General features: G+C 41.8%; 1 protein-coding gene across 19 annotated transcripts in view; it reads left to right on the forward strand.

The window, feature by feature from the left end:
• Positions 1 to 20,738, forward strand: part of DAB1 (DAB adaptor protein 1) — a 1,275,060-nt gene that overhangs the window by 991,757 nt on the left and 262,565 nt on the right. Inside the window, exon 3 of one of the 19 annotated variants that reach the window (XM_054534065.1) lies at positions 9,647 to 9,805. The exons of the other annotated variants lie outside the window; for them this stretch is intronic. Within the exon in view, the coding sequence (XP_054390040.1) occupies positions 9,778 to 9,805 (28 nt within the window). The 5' untranslated portion in view covers positions 9,647 to 9,777. The remainder of the gene's footprint in view (positions 1 to 9,646; positions 9,806 to 20,738) is intronic. 19 annotated transcript variants of the gene reach the window in all.

Raw genomic sequence — 20,738 nt, forward strand, 5'->3', positions numbered from 1 at the left:
ATAGGGAAGAAAGACCAATGCCTCTTATGGTTTTGGGCATAACTATGAAGCGCTTAGTATGCTGTCTGTCACATGGTAAGTACTAAACACATAGGTATTCTTAGCAACTTTTTAATTAATGGAGTAAGTTTAAATAAATTGTTTGATACCCACATCTCAGTCTATTAATTTATAAAGTAAAAATACTACTGTCTGTTCCACAGGGCTCTTGTGAAGAATAATGCAATATGGTGTGCCGAGTGTTTGAATGCCCAGCATGGGCTCAGAGCTCAATAAATGGTGGATGATGCCATCACTATTAGTGGAAGACTTGGAAGGCTCAGACAATAACCACGCATCTCTCAGAGTGACATGCAGGAGGAAGAGGGCATGTTTGGAGAGGAGCTTGTCTGTAGCTCTGGGATGTGGCAGAAGCTTTTGTGGGCAGACATCCAGTGCTCGGGCTTTCCTTTGCCTTTCACCCTGAAACAGCTCGGGCTTTTCAAAGGGATCCCAGGCTGTATTGTCAGATGTTCACCTAGCAAGCTGTTCTTTTCAGCAGATTGACTTTTATAATTCTCGTGACCAAATGCCAAACCTTCTTTGCCCAAAACCTCTTAATCCTTTGATCTTGTCTCAGTCACAGGAAATGATTGTCTGCTACCTCTTGCCATACATGATTTAGGGAGGATTACTGGGCAACAACCTCAGTCCCTCTCCAACCTTCCTCTCCCCCACCTGCCAGTCACTCCCTAATGTGAAATCCTCCTCATCTCCCTGGTGTCTGGAAAATATTCTCGGGAGAAAAACAGTTAAGCAAGTTGGGGTGAAGTAAAGTGCATCTCAGGGTGAGAGGTTGGAGGGAGTATTCAGAAAGGAGTGGAGGAGGGTGTAAATCTGAATATCTTACATTGTTAAGTTAAAGAAAACCTGTACATGGGTTCAGGTAAGCAGAGATGCCGCTGGACATACCTACGTAGGGCCTCGTTGAACCACCTGCCTGACCCTCATATTTGTTCTGTGAGTGGCCAGGGATGGGGGCGGCAGCTTCAGGGGGCTCTTACCAAAGAGAGCCACAGAGTATGAATGGCTTGCTTGAGACCACAGGGTAAGCCAGTGGCATCTTTAAGATGGGATCCCAGCTTCTTCTGATTGGGGTGAATTCTTCTGTCAGCAAGAACAAGGGCTGAGAAGTTAGACAGGTCTGGGGTGCTTGTCACTCAGATTCACCCTCCATCCCTGCATGGCAAGACTTTCTGTATATCCCAGGGAGCTGAAACTCTATTTTGCTGTGCTCTCCTGACAAGGGGATTGGGGGTCGGCTCAACAAATGAGAGGTGCTGGTGGGAGATTGGAGGTTGGGCCAAAGGTAGAAGTCCAGCACTTCTACCTCTCCACTTCCGGTTGTGGCTCTGACAGTGGCTGTATCTCCTCTGTGGATCCAATTCCCACAGGTGGCTGCCCTCTCTCGATCTCTCTAAAGTTAACTCCACCACAGCCCCAGCCACCTTCCAGTGGCCCCATCTCCCTGGCTCGGTCACGGCACCTACTTCTTTTGTTGCTCTAATCACAGGGCTGGTAGCACCTTCCTGCTCTTGCTAATCCTTGGATCACTTCCTCTTTCCCTGACTTTTCAACTTCTCCAACACTGTTGTAAAGTTCCTTACATTAAATTCTGTGAATAGCTGGCAAGTGCTCAGTTTGCCTGACTGGCCCTTGACAGATCATCTGTGTTTAAATCTTAGCTCCACAAGCTACTTAACCTGTGAAGCCTGTTTATTCACTCATAAAACTGGGATTTTAGAATTAGAATTATGTATATATGGAACCTAACAGAGGGCTTGGCACATAGAAGGTATTTAATGACTGACAGCTCTTCTTATTTTATTACAAGTCATTTAGGAAGAAAGTAAGGTGCTCTCAGGGAAGAAACCTGTTTTTTTTTTTTTTCTTATTTTTCACCTCCTACCAGGATGTCACACACTTATTAAAGGAAATAAACTTAATAAATACAATTATATATTTCACTGGAATGGTTGGATGAATTGAGAGACTGCCAATATCATTCTGGGACTTTTAAAGGAGGATTCGCAAAGAGTTATCTGGATTTTCTAGTGACATTATATCAATATTTCCACATTGGAAGCCCACTTTAAATGTTAATTGCCATAAGGTTAACAAACAGAAAATATCACAGCAACCTTTGGAAGGTCCTTCTTTTGCAGCAGCATCATCAGTTTTTTGTTTTCTTTTTCTGTCACTATTTCTTTCTCTTCCCCAGAGTGATTGTCAAAGCTGAATCCTTGAACAGTTCTCAGTGATCGTGGCTGCACTCTGGGTGCACACCGCCTGTTCCCTGCATCAGAATTCTTGAGGGAGTGGCCAGATGCTCCTTGCTTTGGGGTAGGGAATTGTAAGGTTTCATTAGTCACACTTGCTAAAAGTGTAAAACCTCTGGTGGGCTTGTCGAACATGGAGAAATCCCTACATGTAAATATTTATGGATTAGGAATCAAATATTAAATATTTACTTCAGCTTCTTGGAATTATAAATGATTTAATAAACCCTGTGGGGAGTTGGAATGGCTTTGGTTTAGAACCAACTCTTATATTTAATTGTTTTCCCACTCCCAACTCTCATAACACAGCAGCATGGGGGAGCATGGGATACCCATGGAAAAGACAGAGAGCCCAGCTGTCAAGTTGGGGTTTGGTTCTTGTTATTTTCCCTTCTGTGTTGCCCGATACGTGTTTTGGAGTGGGCATTTATCCAATACCATAAGAGTAAAACCCATCCCCTTCGGTGCTCTGGATCTCAGTCCTACCGTGTAGTGCAATGACCTGGAGCATCTGTCAAAAAAACAAAAACAAAAGCACAGGTGCCCCCAAATTCAGAAAGGTAGAACCAGAGGTAGAACCTGGGCACCTATATGTGTCAGGTACTAGGGCTGCGAAGCGCTGGAGGCATCTTTCTCCAGAGGCTGCACTTGGGAGGGATTATGATACCACAGACAGTATGAAGTCTTCTTCGGCATAAGACAGGTTCAGATCTGAATCTCATAGCTTAGAGAAAACACTTCCTCTCTCAACTTCAGCTTCCTTGTCTTTATGACAGAGATTGGAATATCTCTCCGTGTTCATTTCCTGAGGCTGTTGTAACACATTATCACAAACCGAGTGGCTTAAAACAACAGAAATGTACTTTCTCAGCGTTCTGGAGGCCAGAAGTCACATCACAGTGTGGGCAGGGTTGCACTCACTCCCTGTGGAAGCTCTTTGCTCTCTGCCTCTTCCTGCTCCCGGTGGCTGCTGGCATTCCTTGGCTGGTGGTCGCATCTCTTTCTGCTCTGCCTTCACGTAGACTTCTCCTCTATGTGTCTCTTATGAGAACACTTATTATTGGACTTAAGGCCTACCTGAATAATCCAGGATGATCTTTCATCTCAAGATTCTTAATTTAATTACACCTGCAGAATTATATCGTTTTCCAGATTTGTTCACATTCACAGGATTGGTAGATTAGGACATGACAGTACCTTTTTGGGACCACCATTTAGCCCACTACAGTATCTAAAAGGCTGACATTGTGTGTCACTGACATCAGTTGAGATTGTTCAGTGCCCATGCCATAAATTTACTTAGAGCAAGTCTATTTTGTGGAATTGTTGTGGATGATAGAATTATATGAACCTACCCATGCATCGGGGACAGGGTATCATTTTTAAACAGGAGCTTCTTTTATTATAGTTTACTAAGTATTTATACATATTGCTCATCATTTCTTTGATCATATATCCATTCATTCAGTATTCACTCATTTCATTAATTTATTAAGTACCTGTCTGCCATTGGACAGTCAGTAGCCAGACCCTGAGGATATTAAATATAAAACAGTGTTTCTTGAAACACAAACTCGTTGTGAGGATAGATAACAAAATTGCTGTAGTCCAGTGTGATAAGCACCTTTATAAAGGTATTTGCCAGGGATTAAAGGAATGATGTACCTGGGAGATTGAAGAAGGCTTCACAGGGGAGGTGGCATTGGACCTAGATCATAAAAGTTGATTAGAAGTTTATTAAACAAAAGGAATTCATGAGTGAGTCATCTGAGACACTCCATGTATTGAGATGTAAGGAATCATAGTGTTTTGGAGGAATGATGAGAAATTCAGGATGCTGGAGCTTGGGGTTCATATAGGGGAGCAGTAGAAATGGGACAGGCATGGGAAACAAAAGCCAGATGTCATTTGCTACTCATGAAGGGAAAATATTATTAATCCTATTTTACTCATGAAGAAAAAGAAATTGCCCAACATCACTTACTTGGTGAGCAGGAAACTTGTGCCCACTTTCCTGCCTCCCCTTTTTCTGATAGCAATGTGTAAGTATCCCTCAGTGCTGTTCTTCCATTGTGTGCAGATGACTCTGCTTGTTTTTTATTCCGTCTAAATTGGGAGTCCCTTGATTTCAGGAGCCATGCCTTGTGCCTAGCATGGGCCCCTGGCCTGCCTCATGTGTGGCACTCAACAGCCATGGGTAAGTGAATTTTACTGCAGCAGCAATTCTGGCATCAAGCGGAAGAGCTGGAGAAATTATTTCTGAAGTCCTCTCTAACCTCAAGCTTCTAGACTGAGTCTGCTTACATGAGAAGTTGAGATTTTTGTTTGGGGTCAAAATACATAGATACCACCTGGGACCTATTGCTACTTATTTCTCTGGGGGCAAGGGACTAGTTCCACTCCAAGCCTGCTCTCCGTCTGTCACATGCTTTTTTATTGGTTTACATGTATAGATCTATTTATATTGGCCGTCCACGAGTGCTGCTTTTTCAATAATTCATAGAAACTTTGCACAAAATTAATCTACAATGAGAACTCAAACTTGACTGAAGCCAAACCCCTTGCTTGGGAATGTCTTTGTTACTGACGGCATCCGCTTGAGCTGCTTTTAGTGTTTTGTAAGTTCTGAATTCTCCTTTAAGAAGAGCCAGATTGAGGAAATCATTAATCTCTGACAGTTGTGTAGATATAATTAAAGATATATGAATATAAAAATACCTGCTATCTCAAATTACTTCCTAAAAGAACAGGCAGGGGAAAAGAGAGTTCTATTTAAAATGTCAGATACAGACACATTAGGCTGGGTAGTCAAAGCACTGTATGTCTGTCACTCATGAAAACTGACAATTAGGTCCATAAATAGATTTTACAGGCTTCTACACAAGAACGCACATCCTGCACATCTCAGGCGCATAAAAATGAGAAACATGGATGGTGGTGGCTGACTCACCAGAAGAGAGAAGGGTTTGAGAGATGATGAATGAGATGCTTTGAGAAAATTCACCGTGCCTGGGGGCTGGGTGTGGGGCGCAGGGGAGGAGTGAGCCCACTGGGGTACCAGGAGAGCTGGGCATCCCATCCTGCGGCTGCTGCTCCCTACTCAAGGGACTCTGGCCTGTATCCTCATCTCCCTGGATCTGTTTTCTAAGCCGCAAAATGAAATTCAGGTAAATTCAAGATGAAACCTCCACTATTCCTACTTCTAAGGGTTGTTTAAGGGGAGGATTAAATGAGGTTACAGTAAAACTCCTTGGAAATAGACAAAGACTACAAATGTAAGCAGTTATTTTTTCTGAGATTACTATTGTTGTTGATATTGACAGCTGATATATTTATATGTGCATCATGAACAGACAGAGTGGGTGATCAGAAAGCATCTTAAGACCAAGACATCAGGGAATCAAAGAAAAATGCCAGATAGTAAAATTGAACTTTCCTCACCTTTGGTAGTAGGGAATTGAGCCAGGGTGAGTGAGAGCCTGGGAGGGTGGGGGAGGTCACGAGACCTGCTCTCAATGTTTAGGCTCCATGTTCAGGGGTCCTCATTCTCTAGGGGTTCAACCTTGTTTAAGGTACAGGACATCACTGACCATCAGTTTCCCTTCCCACAAAATGAGGCCCATCATTCTATAATTGCCTCCTCTGCAGGACTGATGTGAGATCAAATGAAATCAGGGCTATGTATGCGGAAATTGTACCAATGCGGAATTTGTCATTGAAAATATGACCATGATCAGATTAGAAAGATATCAGAATACCCATCCTCCATTCTATCAATCATTCACTCATTTATTCACCTTATTCAATGATCATATGTTGAATTTACTTATTTATTATGTTTCCTGTTGAGTATCTGTTTTCCATGATAGACTGTAAGTTCTAACAAGGCAGGAAATTTTTTTGTGTGTTTTGTTCATTGAGGAGTCTAAATGCCTCGAAGAATTTTCTGTGTCTAGTAGGTGAACAATAAATATTTAGTGAATTAAGTCTATTATGTTTTAGATACTATGATGTGAGGTACAGATACAATGAGATACAGAAAAGAAAAAGAGTTCACAGTTTGGGAAGGTGGGTTGGGGAGACATATTAATAAATGGATTAATGCAAAAAGTCAAGAGTATAGCGTGATATATAGAAGATATTCATACACCAGAGTTGGGAAGCAGAAAAGAGGCCATCCTTCCAGACCAGGAGGGCTCCAGGAGCTCTCAGGGAGCCCACAGTCCCGACATTTACAATTTTCCCCTTGTGGTACAGGGTAGAGTGTGAGTTTGGAATGAGGTACTCCTGAGCTTGGGGTCAGACTCTTACCATCAAACAGCTATGACCTTGAGTAAGTCACCTAACCACTTTAAGTCCCAATTTCATCTTTTGAAAAACTGTCAAGATTTAATGAGATAACAAGTGTAATGAAAATTATTGGCACAAAAGCTGGCTCTGACTAAATGACATCCAGTCTAGCCTCTATTCCTTTGCTATTCTCTCCAATCCCGAAGAATTGCAGCTTTTTCAGGTACTTTGCCTTTGAGAGATGCATTTTCTCCTAGTGGCTCACAGCGCTCAGAAAGGATAGATAGCATCCTAATCCTTTACTGCTGTGGCTGCTACCACTGCTACTACTTCTCCTAATACCATGTCCCCACAGCCACCATTGGGGCTATTATCAGCTACTGTTAATAAGTGCTTACTAGGTCCAGGCATTTCATGAAACATTTTATATACGTCATTTCATTTAATTTTCACAACAACTCAGTAAAAAAAGTTGTATCTTCAGCCGGGCGCAGTGGCTCATGCCTGTAATCCCAGCACTTTGGGAGGCCAAGGTGGGCAGATCACCTGAGGTCAGGAGTTCAAAACCAGCCTGGCCAGCATGGTAAAACTCCATCTCTACTAAAAATACAAAAAAAAATTTAACTGGGCATGGTGGCAGGCACCTGTAATCCCAGCTACTCAGGTGGCTGAGGCAGGAGAATCGCTTGAACCCAGGAGGCAGAGGATGCAGTGAGCCGAGATTGTGCCATTGCACTCCAGCCTGGGCAACAGAGCAAGACTCCGTCTCAAAAAAAAAAAAAAAAAATTGTATCTTCTTATTCCATAGATGATGAAACTTAGACCCAAGGGGCTTAACTAACTTGCCTCAGGTCACACTGCTTTTAAGAGACAGATGCCAGTTGGAGACGTTCACGTCCATGAGCTCCTTGAGGGAAGATAGCCCCTTACACCACCACACCCTTAATGTCTGGCATGTGTTGTGCTCATGGAATACTTCCTGCATGGCTGACAACACCAGCCAGGTGCTGTGTTCTGAGATACCTGGGAGGTGGGTTTTCACTTAGTACCCTTAGGGCACGGGGCCCATATTTTCAGCATTGGAGAATGCTTCCAAAGGACCTTCTCTCAGAATCTGGCTGGGAGCAGGATGGTGTGCTTCTGCCCATTGTACTCAGCAGAAGAGGCTCTGGGATGCTCTTGATCACATTTCACTTTATGGATTCCATACCTTACAAAGGGAAGCATCACACCAGTGATCAGTCTGGATGCAAATGAGTCTCTTACAAATTGAAATGAATTTCCCACAAAGAACTCTGGGTGATAAGAGCAGAAAGCAGGTGTAAGTAAAATCACTGACTTTGGGGACTTGTCAGCCAATTGCAATGCCACACCCTATTTGGTGGCTGGGCTGCAGGTAAGGACAAACTGTGGGTTTCAGTGCTCTGTCTTTATCTTCGTGGGTGGCTCTGGGGGAAGCATCTGGCGCAGGAGCACAGGCCTTAGGCCCTGAAGTTCCAACTCACAGTATTAACCATGGCACCAAATGTGGCTAAGAGCTCTCAAAGAGATGCCAAACTCCTCTTTGACTGTTTTGCCTAATGATTGGAGTTGGTGTGATTTTAGTTCAGTAGGCCTGTTCAAACGTGGCCTCTGCCACAGAAAGCTGTGTGACCTTGGGGAAGTCATTTAATCAGCTTCCTTAACGGTACGATGGGAATAACAATGCTAAATGACAAGAGTGGTTCGTGGTATTAATAGATTCAACTTGCCCAACACGTGGCTTTCCAACCCATGCCAGCTGCATCCTTTTCTTCCTTGCTTGTTTGACAGAATTGTTTCCTCTGTTGACCAGCTGGAAATCCTTCGCTGACCCCTACCTCCCAAATCTTCTTCTCTCCTCCCTCCTCCAACCAGTAAACTCCTTAAAGACAGTATAGCTGTGTCTCTTTTATTTTCATTGGCCCAGTACAGGTACTGGACAGATGAATGATAAATAACGAATCAGTCAGTGACTATCTATGTCCCTGTCTTCCATACATAATAGCAATGACATTTTTTACCACACTTCATCCTGGAGAAGTATTTTTATTATTTAATAGGCATAACAATCTGTGAGGCACATGGCATGATTATCATTTTAGAGGTTGACGTTGACTCAGGTGAAAGTGACTTGTCCAAAGTCACTCTGCTAGCATGTGGTCTGTCTGATACTTCATTCACTAGTCAGCAGATGTGCTGAGTGCTTACTATGTGCCAGGTACTGAGCTGAGTGATGCTTTTGACATTTCCTCACTTCTCTGTCGCACTCTATGCGAACCAGAGAAGTAGGTCTGGTTCATGCTAAGACCAACATGTATTATCAATTCTAGCTGCTTGGGATACACCAAAATAGACACGGATCACTGACTTCATGGAGCTTACATTCAGTCAGTGGGAGCAGAGAGCAGAGGCAAACAACACACTTGCTAAATAAGTAAATTATTAAGAACAGTAAGGGGTGAACCATGCTATGGGGGTGAAGTGGAGTGGGGCGAGGGAGAAATTGGCCTGAGACCTCTGAAAGGCCTTTTAACCTCTAGCATCTCTCATTATAAAATAAACATTTCATTGTTGGATGCATAGGGATACTGTATAGGTTTGTCTGATAAAATATGTCAGAGGCCAAGGAGATTGATTTTCAGTGAAGAATGGTCAAGAAACACCGTGACCGTGTTTCTTGCGGAGGTTGGGGTGGCAGGTGGGGTGGCTGCAGGCTCCAGAGTGCTGGGGTTTGCCAGTGTGTAAGAACAAATCGGGAGGGTGGGAGTGGTCATCGTAATGTAGCTAACTATTATTGAGTGTTTGCCACTCTCCAGGTACTGATTTAAGCCCCTTATACATAGTGACTCATTTAATCCACACAGCTGTTATCATTTGATGGGGGAGATAAATTGAGGCACAGAGAGGTTAATAACTTGCCCAAGGCCACAGCAGAAGATGGCAGAGCTAGAGTGTGAACGCAGGCTGGTTGTCTTCAGAGTTAGCTCTTTTAACCATGCTTCCATGCTCTACGGTAGAAACCAACTTCTTCTGACTGAAAGAGGTGGCACAGGAAGGCCTGAGAACTGCCCAGGTCCTGCTTGCATGCAGTGATGGGGGAAGGTATATGGTGAAGTCGCTCTCAGTGTGAGAAAACCAAGAGTACTGGATGCTGCAAACCTGCTTTGTGACCTTAGGTGAGTCCCCTGACTTCTCTGTACCTCAGTTTCCTTATCTGTACCATGGGGGATTAACTTAGAGGATCCTGTAAAGGCCCTTTTCTGTGCCATGCAGCCTCAGGATCTGTGGGGTTTGCATCATGTCATTGACTCTTAACAGACAGTCTAATTCTCAGGGGTTAAGTTACCAGGCTTTGAATTCAAATTGACTCAGGTTTGATCTGTGGCTCTACGTTTCACTGCTGGGTGTGGAATCCGGATGTGTAGCTTAAGTTGGACAAATGAAGCCTTGGTTTTATAATCTGTTAAATGGATTTGCCAAGAGATCCCCTCCCACAGGTTATTATGAAGATGAAATGAGATGATATGAGCAATGAGTTGACTTTACTGCCTGACACTCAGTAAGCACCCAGTGAATGGGGGCTTTACCCACTCGTAGTATTAGGTGGACTGTTTGGTCACTGAGACTGAATTATGATCATCGTGAAAGAACCTAGAGACTGTGTCATGCTCTTCTCTCTGTGTCTAAGCACAGAGCACAGCCCTGGTGTATTGTTGCCCTTGGTAAGTATTTGTGGGGTGAAGGGTTTGCATTGCTAAATCTCTACACTAGCGGGGCAGGCTGGTGAGGCTCCTTCTTGGCCGAGTTCTCTATGTGCCTAGGATTTAATTCACTGATGTTTATATTGTGGGGTTCTTAAAGTCTTCTAAGGATAATTTCAGTAGTGAATTAACAATCAAGAACAAACTATGAAATGTGTAAACTTGTGTCCTGCTTTTTAAAAAATCTCTCTTCCTTGGAAAATTAGCAAATAAGAAGAAATAGAGGTTGATGTTTAAAACAACAACAACAATTATCTGGAAAGCTGTGAAAACCTTCTAAGATAGTGCTCGATGTCTAATTTTAATCATTCAGTACCCATGTCAAGGTTGCAGAAGCTCAGAAGTAATTGGCAGCAATTGGCGGAGGGAAGAGTTCCTCTTAAAACTGATGAATAACCTCTTTATTTCCTGTGGCACACTAGTTTTGCTATGACCCACATAAATTACAAATTGTGCTCCCTTCAACTGTGTGTCCTTTACTCTGTGTTTTGCAGCATCTCACGTTGCTCTGCCTTGCCTCGGCTAACTAGGAACCAGCAGGGCCTCAAATATTCTGGAACCTGCGCTGCCCCTCATTTTTTAAGTCTTTGCACGTGTGGTTCACTCAGTCTTGGAATACTCTTCTTGCTCTCTCAAGACCAGGTCCTACTTGATGGTTAAGACTTAGTTCAGCTACTTTTCATACTAGAATCCTATGCCCTGACCAGCCAGCCAATCTGAATTACAGAACTGTCCTCCCTACTCTTTTAGCATCTTCTGCTTCCCTCACTGTAGGCCTCACCTTACTGTGTCTCAGTCACTTCTTCACTGGTCTTCCTGGTCTCAACTGTGAGTCTTCTGAAGACAAGGGCTGTGCCTGTGTTCTGTCTCCCCAGCTGGTCTTACTAGAGTTTCTTGGCTGAATGACCCAAAGAGGTCAGACAGCGGCCTGGATGCAAAGAGCGAAGGCAGAGACCAAAGGATAGAATGTTGGTACAGCGAGTTGTGACTGTGGTTTATATTTCACAACAGCTAAGTGTGTAACATTAGCCAGATGCCGGTGATCTATGTAGTGTTTCTCTCCAAGGTGCTTAATCAAAACCATCTCATTAATCCTCACAAAAATCTTCCAAGCAGGCATGAAAGTAGAGAATTCATTTTTTGTTGCATGAGAAAATGAAACATCAAAGGTGCTGAACCTGCACATTCAGAGGTTGATACAATTAGCTCCCCAGCTCCTGGGGATGTGGGTGCAGAACTCGCCCACCTCACCAAGCCTGTGCCTCCCATTCTCTCCCTGACATCATGCTGACATATTGCTCCCACCCCTACCCCCACCTCCCACCTTCCCACTCCCATCTATTTAAGACTCGATGTGTCACATCCAGGTTCACAGATGATTTTAGAAGTGGAGAGCGAGCAAATCCTGTCGAACAATTTAACCAGATTCAAAAGGATTTTGATCATTTGCGTAATTGGGCTAGCAGATGGTAAATGTAGTTCAAAGTACAAAAATGTAGAATAATTACAAGGGGAGAAAGTAATGCAATTTATGGATGAGGAAAGCGATTTGGGAGAAAAGCTCATCGAAATCATGATCTCGATGTGTTACAAGAGAAGGACAAACAGCACAGCTCTGATGAACAAAAACAGAGTGGCCCTGGTGACTCTCCAGCTGATGGGAATGCAGGGGAGAGGACACATCTGTCCTCTGGAAGTAAAAAGGGAAATGGTTGGGTTGGAAGACCATCTCAGGGAGGATGATGATTGATCAGGCAGAAAAGTGCTCACACTCACTTGAAAGTCAGGAATTACTGGGTTCATATCTCAGCTGCCTCCTTCTTACTGTGTGACCTTTGGTGAGAATCTCTTTTCCCTGAGCCTCAGTTTCCTCTGCTGTAACATGGGCATACTAATGCCTACGTCCCTACTGCTTTGAAGAATTTATGAGATCATGGATGTGAGAAATACAAACAAATTTTATGGAAATCTAGAAAATTCACTTTGCTGAGTATTAATTTTATACCTGCAATGCCAAAAAACCCCAGTGCTTTCAATTATGAAAATTGGAAATGGATTATTTACTAGTGTCACAGCTTGAAAATTTACCTTTCAAATATTCCCATTCTAATCCCCAGAACCTGTGCATGTTGCCTTACATGGGATGTTGCAGGTGGGATTAAACTAAGGCTCTTATTAAACTAAGGTATTAATAATTAAACTAAGGTATTGATAATAAAACTAAGGTATTAATAATTAAACTAAGGTAGGGACATTATCCAGGTAGGCCCTAAATAAATGCAGTCACAAGTGTTCTTTTAAGAGGATGGCTGAGGGAGATTTGACATAGAGGAGGAAGGTAATGTGACCACAAGGCAGAGAGTGGAAAGATGTGGCCACAAGCCAAGGAATGCCTGCAGCCACCAAAGCCTAGAAGAGGCAAGGGGTAGATTCTCTCCCAGAGCCCCCAGAGGGAGTATGGCCTCTTGATAACTTAATGTTAGCCCAGTGAAACTGATTTAAGACTCCTGGCCTCTAAATCCTTGAGAAAATAAATTTCAGATATTTTAGGCCACCAAGTTTGGGGGAATTTATTACAGTCACATAGGAGACAAATACAAATAGAAAGAGAAATCACCTGTCAATAAAAGACATAGATCAAGTCCAAGTTCTGATACCCTCACCTATCTTGGCCTCAGTTTCTTCATCTTTAAAGTGGGATAATACATTTTCTATATGGATTATTGGGAGGATGTAAAAGAGATGATGCATGTGCCTTATCCACCATAGATACATACAAAGAAAATGCTAGGCATTAAGTTTTTAATCAGGCTGCAGTTAGCATGGCAGAATTTCACAGGTCCTAACAGAGCACACTTTTGGAGACTGGACGTGGCAGTCGGCATTGTGGAAGCAGCTGGCAGTGTTGGAGACATCTAGGCAATTTGTTTGCAGGAGATACAACCATGGCCACCAAGTAGGGGCTAATGCCCAACTTCTGTCCTAGAGCAGGCCTGGGTGCTGGGGAAGGCAATTCAGCAAACCCCAAGAGTGGAGACCATGGCCAAGAGGGGTTTATTATTTCAGTTTAGGGAAACAAGGTTTTGGCAAGGAAGTCATCCTGAGGACTCTTGATCCCAGGTCTGATTGTCAGTGAATGAAACTCATATAGGACCGCTGAGCCCACATTACAGCGTTCTAAAAACAACTTAAATGCCAACCCTAAAATTCTGAAACCATGGTATAAATCCTGCTTCAGTCAGACTAGGTCTAGGGACTGGGATGGGTCCGGTCCAGGAACAGTGGCTGCTAGACTGCCAGGGCTTACTGGAGGCTGCTTTGGCAAACAGAGGCCAGCTAGTCCGGGAAGTCTGAGCTGGACCCCAGAGTCCAGGATGCTTCTGGAGAAAGCCAAGGCTTCTCCCATGTCAGGAAGAAACAGGCTAGCTAGGCAGCAACTACAAATCTTGATGAAGAAGAAAATTGAGAATACAGAACTGGCAATATTATTCAAGAGTTGGAGTCTGAAGAACAAGGCAAGATAGTAAAAGAAAGCAAGGCATAAGGTCAGAATCCAAAGAGATCTGTGGTGTCTAGAAAGTTGAGTGTCACATGTGTAAGAGCAAGCAGTTCCAGGCTGAGGCTGTGGACAAAGTTGGGGCTTGAAAGACCCTTTGTGTATCTGAGTGTGGTGCTGGCTGTGGCACAGGGAAGGCTCCGATGGGTAAATGTGGAAAATGAAGACCAGAGAGGTGGAGCAACTTGCTTAAAGACATGACATGTGAGAGTCAGAGCTGGACCCCAAACCTTTGTCCTTTGCCAGATCTTTAAACTGATCAAATATGACCTTTTTATGAACCCCAGAGACCCCTTACTCTGGGATTTAGATAAATTATTTTCCAGATCCTGTCTCTATTCTAATTAACATCCACAATTTAACAACTTTTGTGATCTCTGATTACACTTCGAGTTTTTGAGCATCATTTAAGGAAAGAATGTGCAGGGTGTAAGAGAGGATTCGGGAACAAAAAGTAATTAAACATAATAAGCCTTTTGAGATTAGCCGTTAATTTGGATGTGAAATGTAAAATTGCCTTTAAAGTAATAAGGGATAATATCAAGCAATTGTAATATCCAGCATGGGAAGTAACATGCTGATAACAATGCACAGGGCAGGATAACACACATGTCGGTTCCTTGATTTTTGTGGAATTAATGATGTTGGTTTCATTTCACTGCTGATTTAAGATATACATTTAATAAATGGCACATTAAGGCAAGTATATCAAAATTGCACCTAAAGAGCTGAATAGTCAGGAAATGGCAGCCTCTTGAATGCAGTAATTTTTGGATATCTTAGGTTTAATGCTTAATCAGTAGATATTTACAACTGTTTATTTTAATGCCTTCAGATGGCAGCTCAACAGAATTATCAGAAATATTGTAAGAGGACCTTGTGAGTATGCTGGGATAATATTCTGGTTTAGTCTGTAGACTCTGTAAGAAGCTAGAATATTCTTAAAGAAAAGTCTTGGTTTTTTTGATTATTTTTTGAACCCGGGTCTCTCTCTGTTGCCCAGGCTGGAGTGCAGTGGTGTGATCTCAGCTCTCTGCAGCCTTGACCTCCTGGCTCAGGTGATTCTCCCACCTCAGCCTCCCGAATAGCTGGAATTATAGCCATGCATCACCACATCCAGCTAATTTTTTTGTATTTTTGGTACAGGGTTTTGCCATGATGCCCAGGCTGGTCTCAAACTCCTGGGCTCAAGCAGTCTGCCTGCCTCAGCCTCCCAAATTGTTGGCATTACAGTCATGAGCCACCTCACCTGGCCTGTTTTGTTTTTTTAACAATACAGAAGAGTTGGATATTAGTTGTCATGCTAGAGGAGATGCATTGTTTGGGATTCATAGAAGATAAAGTATATGATAATATGAGTTAAGACAATTTCATACCCAGGTTTGGCTCAACCTGTATAAGCTTGAAAAATGATTGTTATAGAGCCTGCCTCTGACATATTTATTGGTTTCTTGGAGAAGCAGTGAGTTGTCCACTTTACCTGACACTGTTTTCAGAGGGAAAACCATTCATTCATTCCTTTGTTCATTCTAGTTATTTCATTTATCCATTCATGAGATGTTTATTGAGCACTTACTATTAGTCAGGCACTGTTTTGAATGTTGGGGATTCGACACTAAAATGAAAAAAATAGTAGTCTTTTACCTTCTATGTTATGGACATAAAGAATGCTGTATACCATTTTTTTTAAATGTTTAAGGACTTGACACGATACTTATGATCTAAGTGGAAAACCAGAATGGAAGTTAGAATTTTCAATTGTGTGTGTGTGTGTGTGTGTGTTTGGAGATGAGTAGAAACATTATTTATTGGAGGGAAATATCCCAAATATTAAATATGTATATGTCTATATCTTTGATTTTTTTAATATTAAGCATGCATTTTGTTTTCATCCTTGTATTTATATTTTTCAAATTTTCCACAATTAATATTCATTGCTTAGCAAGAAAAGAAATAACCTAGACAGTTACTGGAGCCAACCAATGTGATGAGTGGAGTGTTTTTAGGAGGTTAGCCATGGTACATACACATCTTTGTGTAAAACAGTGATTTATTTGAATTCTTAGTGTATCATCCTGAATTTGCCCTTGTTTTAAAGCCAAGAAATATACACCAAACAAGAAGCCCTGTTGTTTGGTGTATACTTACCTCTAGCAAGAGCAATGATTTCTGATGTGATTAAGGCATTTCACACCAGTGAAGGATTATTAAAAAATAGCTGATTTTGGTAATTGATTATTTTGTGTGTGTTACCCTAATGATGCTGTCTGAAGGATGAAATGTCTTTTCTGCATTTTTCCAAAGCAGACTTCAGTAACCCTGGTGACACTGGGTTGTCCTCACTGGCCTTAATTACTCAATGCAGAAGCTCCTGCTTCCGAGCCTGGTGGCTTCACCCACAGTGAGAGAAGCCCAGCTGATGAACCAGCCCAGGAGAGTGTACTGAGGTAGTCATGGAATCTGGAAACCATTAGGAAGCTGGGCGATTTCATTATTCATTCACTTGAAATAATCCTGGGACTGCTTTCAGTGACATGGTTCTTTCAGCAAATAAAGATAAGCCAAATCCCTGGGCACTCAAAGAAGGGGAAGATTCTTTAAATTAATTCCAGGCTCACATAATTCAGCAGTATTTGTAATATTCTGTGCATAAATTGGCAATTTGCTAGAGAGATCAGGAAATGATAAAGGCTTTCTTTCCCCTCCCCCTGCTCATCTTAACAACTGCTGAGGCAGCTATTGGGATAAAAGAAATGTTTTATCCTTAATAAATGTCCTATCAGGTAATGCACTGATTAAGGAGGTCCAAACATGGCACCCTTCCCCCTTCAATGCAATTATTTTTCATCACAGAGACTAAAATATATGGGGAGTAGAGGATGGTTGTAATATGATTTTTGACACAAGAAAGTTTTATATGAAAAATAGATACACTAACCATATCAAGAAATGTAGAAATAAGAGTGCTAACTTATCAGACTTTCTATTTTTCATTTCAAGGGTATTGTAGTTGTTTTATTTTGTGGTGGTTTTGAAAGATTGCTTGTCCTTTACTGATGATACTACATCCTGGGGATCACTAAATTCAAACTTCATTATCTCTGGACTCTCTTTCCTCCTTCCTTCCCTGTCTGCCACTGTGTGATTTGGGCCCTTGCTGGGGAATCTTTAGGAGGGTTGGTTCATCATACTCCTCTCCCTCTGCATTTTGAGCCAACTGCAAATCAGACACAGGAGCCAAACAGAGACAAAAATATATCTTTTGTGTCTGGCAAAGCTGGGCTGGAGAACGTGACTTAGATCCCTCCCAGGTCTATACCTGGAGTCCTACTTGAGTTAAAATGAGGTGTGTAGAACTAACAGTCACTCAGCCGGTAATGGGGATGAGGACAGTGCTACCCTTCCGTCCTCCCGTGGCCGCCTCTCTTAATGCACATCCATGGGCAGAGCTTGCCCTGGTTGGCCTGACTTGAATGTGCCCCCTGCCCTTATGCAGATCCCGAAGCAGAAGAGCTCCACTCCTCCCAGCTGTTCCCAGCCTCAAGGATCAGATGACTCACTCCTCATATGGGACACTGCAGTAGGGTGGAATGAAAGAGCGATGCCAACTTCCTATTAATTAAAAGAGGGCAAGGGTGTCTCTGTTGTACGGACTGCTGGCCTCTTTCTCCCATCAGACTTGATTTAGCCCATTCATCTATCTGGGCCTTGGCTGCCTGAAATGCAAAACTGGTCCTGCCACTTTCCTGCTTTGTAATCTTTCAGGTTAGCATGATTTTTAAGCCCCTTGATCTGCCTACCGTCTGCCTCTCTTGTTTCATAACTGTACTCCAGCCATCCCAGCTGTCGACAGGGCCTTACAGGGAGCCTGTTCTCTCTCAGCTCTGAATCTTTGCCTGTAATACATGCCCCTGTTTTCCTGGGTTGGGTGCCCTTCTCAGAGACCAAATCATCTATATTTATTTTACATCTGTTGTATTACTGATCACAGCATATTTTCATTGTTGGTCTATTTCTCTGTTTGTCCAACTAGAACAAGAGACTTCATATTTGGCACATAGTAGGTACAAATTAACTGTTTGTTGGGTACATAAACAAACTTTTTTTTAAGAGAACAATAAACCTTACATTTAATCTGTGTTAAAGGAGATCACCAAACTGATTATTTTGTTTAATTTTCATGGAAATAAACTCAGTGCATTTACAGTCTCCTTGAAATAGTCCTGAGGTTTATTGTTATTATCAATGGAATCAAATAGACTCAGGGCCCTGACCTCATCTAGACTTCTTCAGGGTAAGCTACGAGTTGCTAATGCAGGACTTAGATTATACGGACTGGGTTTACTGTAGCTGAAATTTCATCCACCTGCTACAGAATCAAATGGGAGAATATAGGCTATGGGCCAGATTTGCGCTGATAATTAGTCAGTGATGGATGAAAGATTTTTAAGCACAAGGGCAGGGCAAATGAATGTATCTTTACATTGGATATAAATGGAATTTCCCCATTCTTAAATCTACTCTTTTAAGTTATAGAAAACTCTTCTTTGAAGTCTTCGATTCACTAATATTGGGGTAACAATAGCTGTGACTTATCCTTAAGGACTTAAAGGAAAAGCAAGACAGCTTGAGGTGTGTTTCACTTTCATCTTGCCCCGTGACTTATGCATCAATTCACAGGCCTGTGGCCTAGGAGGTCTTTATGGGGCATGTGTGCTGGAGGGCTGTCATGACAGAGGTCATTCCCTATTGGTGCCTCAGCACACCATGTGCCCATTCCAAATCCTCTGATCTCATAGAAAGTTCACAGTTTTGTGTTTCCAAAATTATTGTCTCCAAACAAAGAATGAAAACTTCTCCCAGCAGGTTTTGTTTGGTGAAAAAGGGTTTCAGAGACCGGCAAGGAAAAAAATTCCTTCTGTTTCAATAAGCAAGTTAAAAGGGAAGATTTTTTTTTCTTTGCTCTCTGTTGAAACTGAGCTGATACAAGCCCTGAAATGAGAAAATCAAGGGGGCAGCAGTTATAGTTATAAGCCCTGTCTAATGATGTCTCTTTTTGTCTCTTCAAGAGTATGTTTAAGCTTCTTACTGGCTGTTGCAGTGTACTCGAGGTGATTGGCTATATAATACACTAAACCTTTCAATACTTATTTTACAAAATTATTCAGCTCTAGCAGGCTAGACAATTTCATAAGGTTGGTCTCTAAAGGAGACTTATCTGCCTATAAGATGAAACGGTGTACATCCTCACCAAAAATTCTTAGCATTTCAATAAGTTCTAAGGACACTCATGATTAACAGTAATATCAAGGCAACATAATGACTGGGTTTTCAGAAATGGCCCTGTAAGTTGGCAGTCCCAAAGCCATTCTTCTTCTTGCAGCAAGACCTTTCACTTAAAAAGAAATTTCACATTTACACAGACAGTTAACCATTTAAACTACCATATTCAAGGACGGTCATTCACATTGGTAAAATCTGGTAGCATTTCTGGTGGCCCAGAATGACGTTTGTACAACTACACACCTCAAGGTATGAAAACCATGTACAATAATATATAGTTTCTCTATAAATCCAATAATACCACATTTTGTTCTTTCAACCAAATAGCGCTGTACTTTCCCACATATACCTCCATGTCCCTCATACTACCACACATATAATCTATGAACTCTGAAATAGTAAGAAGAGCATGAGCTTTGATTCCAGAAAGATGTAAGTTCAAATCCTGGCTGTGAAAAATGCCATCTGGATGACACTAGTCAAGTTATGTCTCCATGGTCTCAGATTTCTCATCTGTATAATGAGAAGTAAAAGTAGCCCCTCTGAAAAGACAACATGATATATGAATATAAAGGATTTAGTAATTTATCCAGGTAAAATATTAAAAAATTATATTTACTAAAATAATAAACTAGTGAACAGCTGTTGCCTGGTGAGCAAATCTTAGGTGTGGGCCTAATATTCTATAATGATAGGCAAGTATAAATTATGAAAAGCTATGGATTCTTACTAGAGTATAGGGAAATGAAAAATTTTGGAAAGATTTGCTAGAGTTAATTTATTTTAAATACATTTTATTGGAAGGCAGTTTTCTGTGCTAGGCAATAGGAATGTCTCTAAAGAAACTAAGTCTGCCCTTAAACATTTTATAATGTGATAAGAGGAAGGAAGAGAACTATTATAGCTTTTAATATGTTTGCTGGTCTCTGCCTAGACTGGAGTACCTCCTCGCATAAGTACTCCAGTATTTTACTTTTATATATTTTATTCCTCAATAATTATAACCTGAATACATACAAAGGTATTGAAACATTAGTGACATAAATAATTATACTACCAAACATAGACAGATTGGCGTACAGCATCCTGCCAGCTGAGGTGAGGAATTAACATTTGTGTTTTCATGCAAAATTCCCACAAACCACATGGTCCATGGCAAGGAATCTGATTAATCTGGGCAAGGGCACTGATCTGGTTTCAGCTCTGCTACTAACTAGTTCTGTGGTCTTGGGCAAGAACTTTTATTTCTTTGGGATTTGATTTCCTCCTCTGCAGTTGAGTTCAGTATAGCAAAAGTTTGCTGAATTATTTGTGTGCCAGTCCTGAATTCAGACTTTGAGATTTAAAGGTAAGTAAGACACAGGGCTTACCTTCTAAAACTGCCTTTTAAGAGGGAAGATAAACCTATGTATGTTTATAACAATAAAAATGCAAAAATAAAATTAATGCAAGCAACACAGAGTAAGATATGTTTTAATCTGAAAACAATAGATTATCATAGCAGCATAA

Source organism: Pongo abelii, chromosome 1, assembly GCF_028885655.2.
Source record: "Pongo abelii isolate AG06213 chromosome 1, NHGRI_mPonAbe1-v2.0_pri, whole genome shotgun sequence".
NCBI classification, from domain to species: domain Eukaryota; kingdom Metazoa; phylum Chordata; class Mammalia; order Primates; family Hominidae; genus Pongo; species Pongo abelii.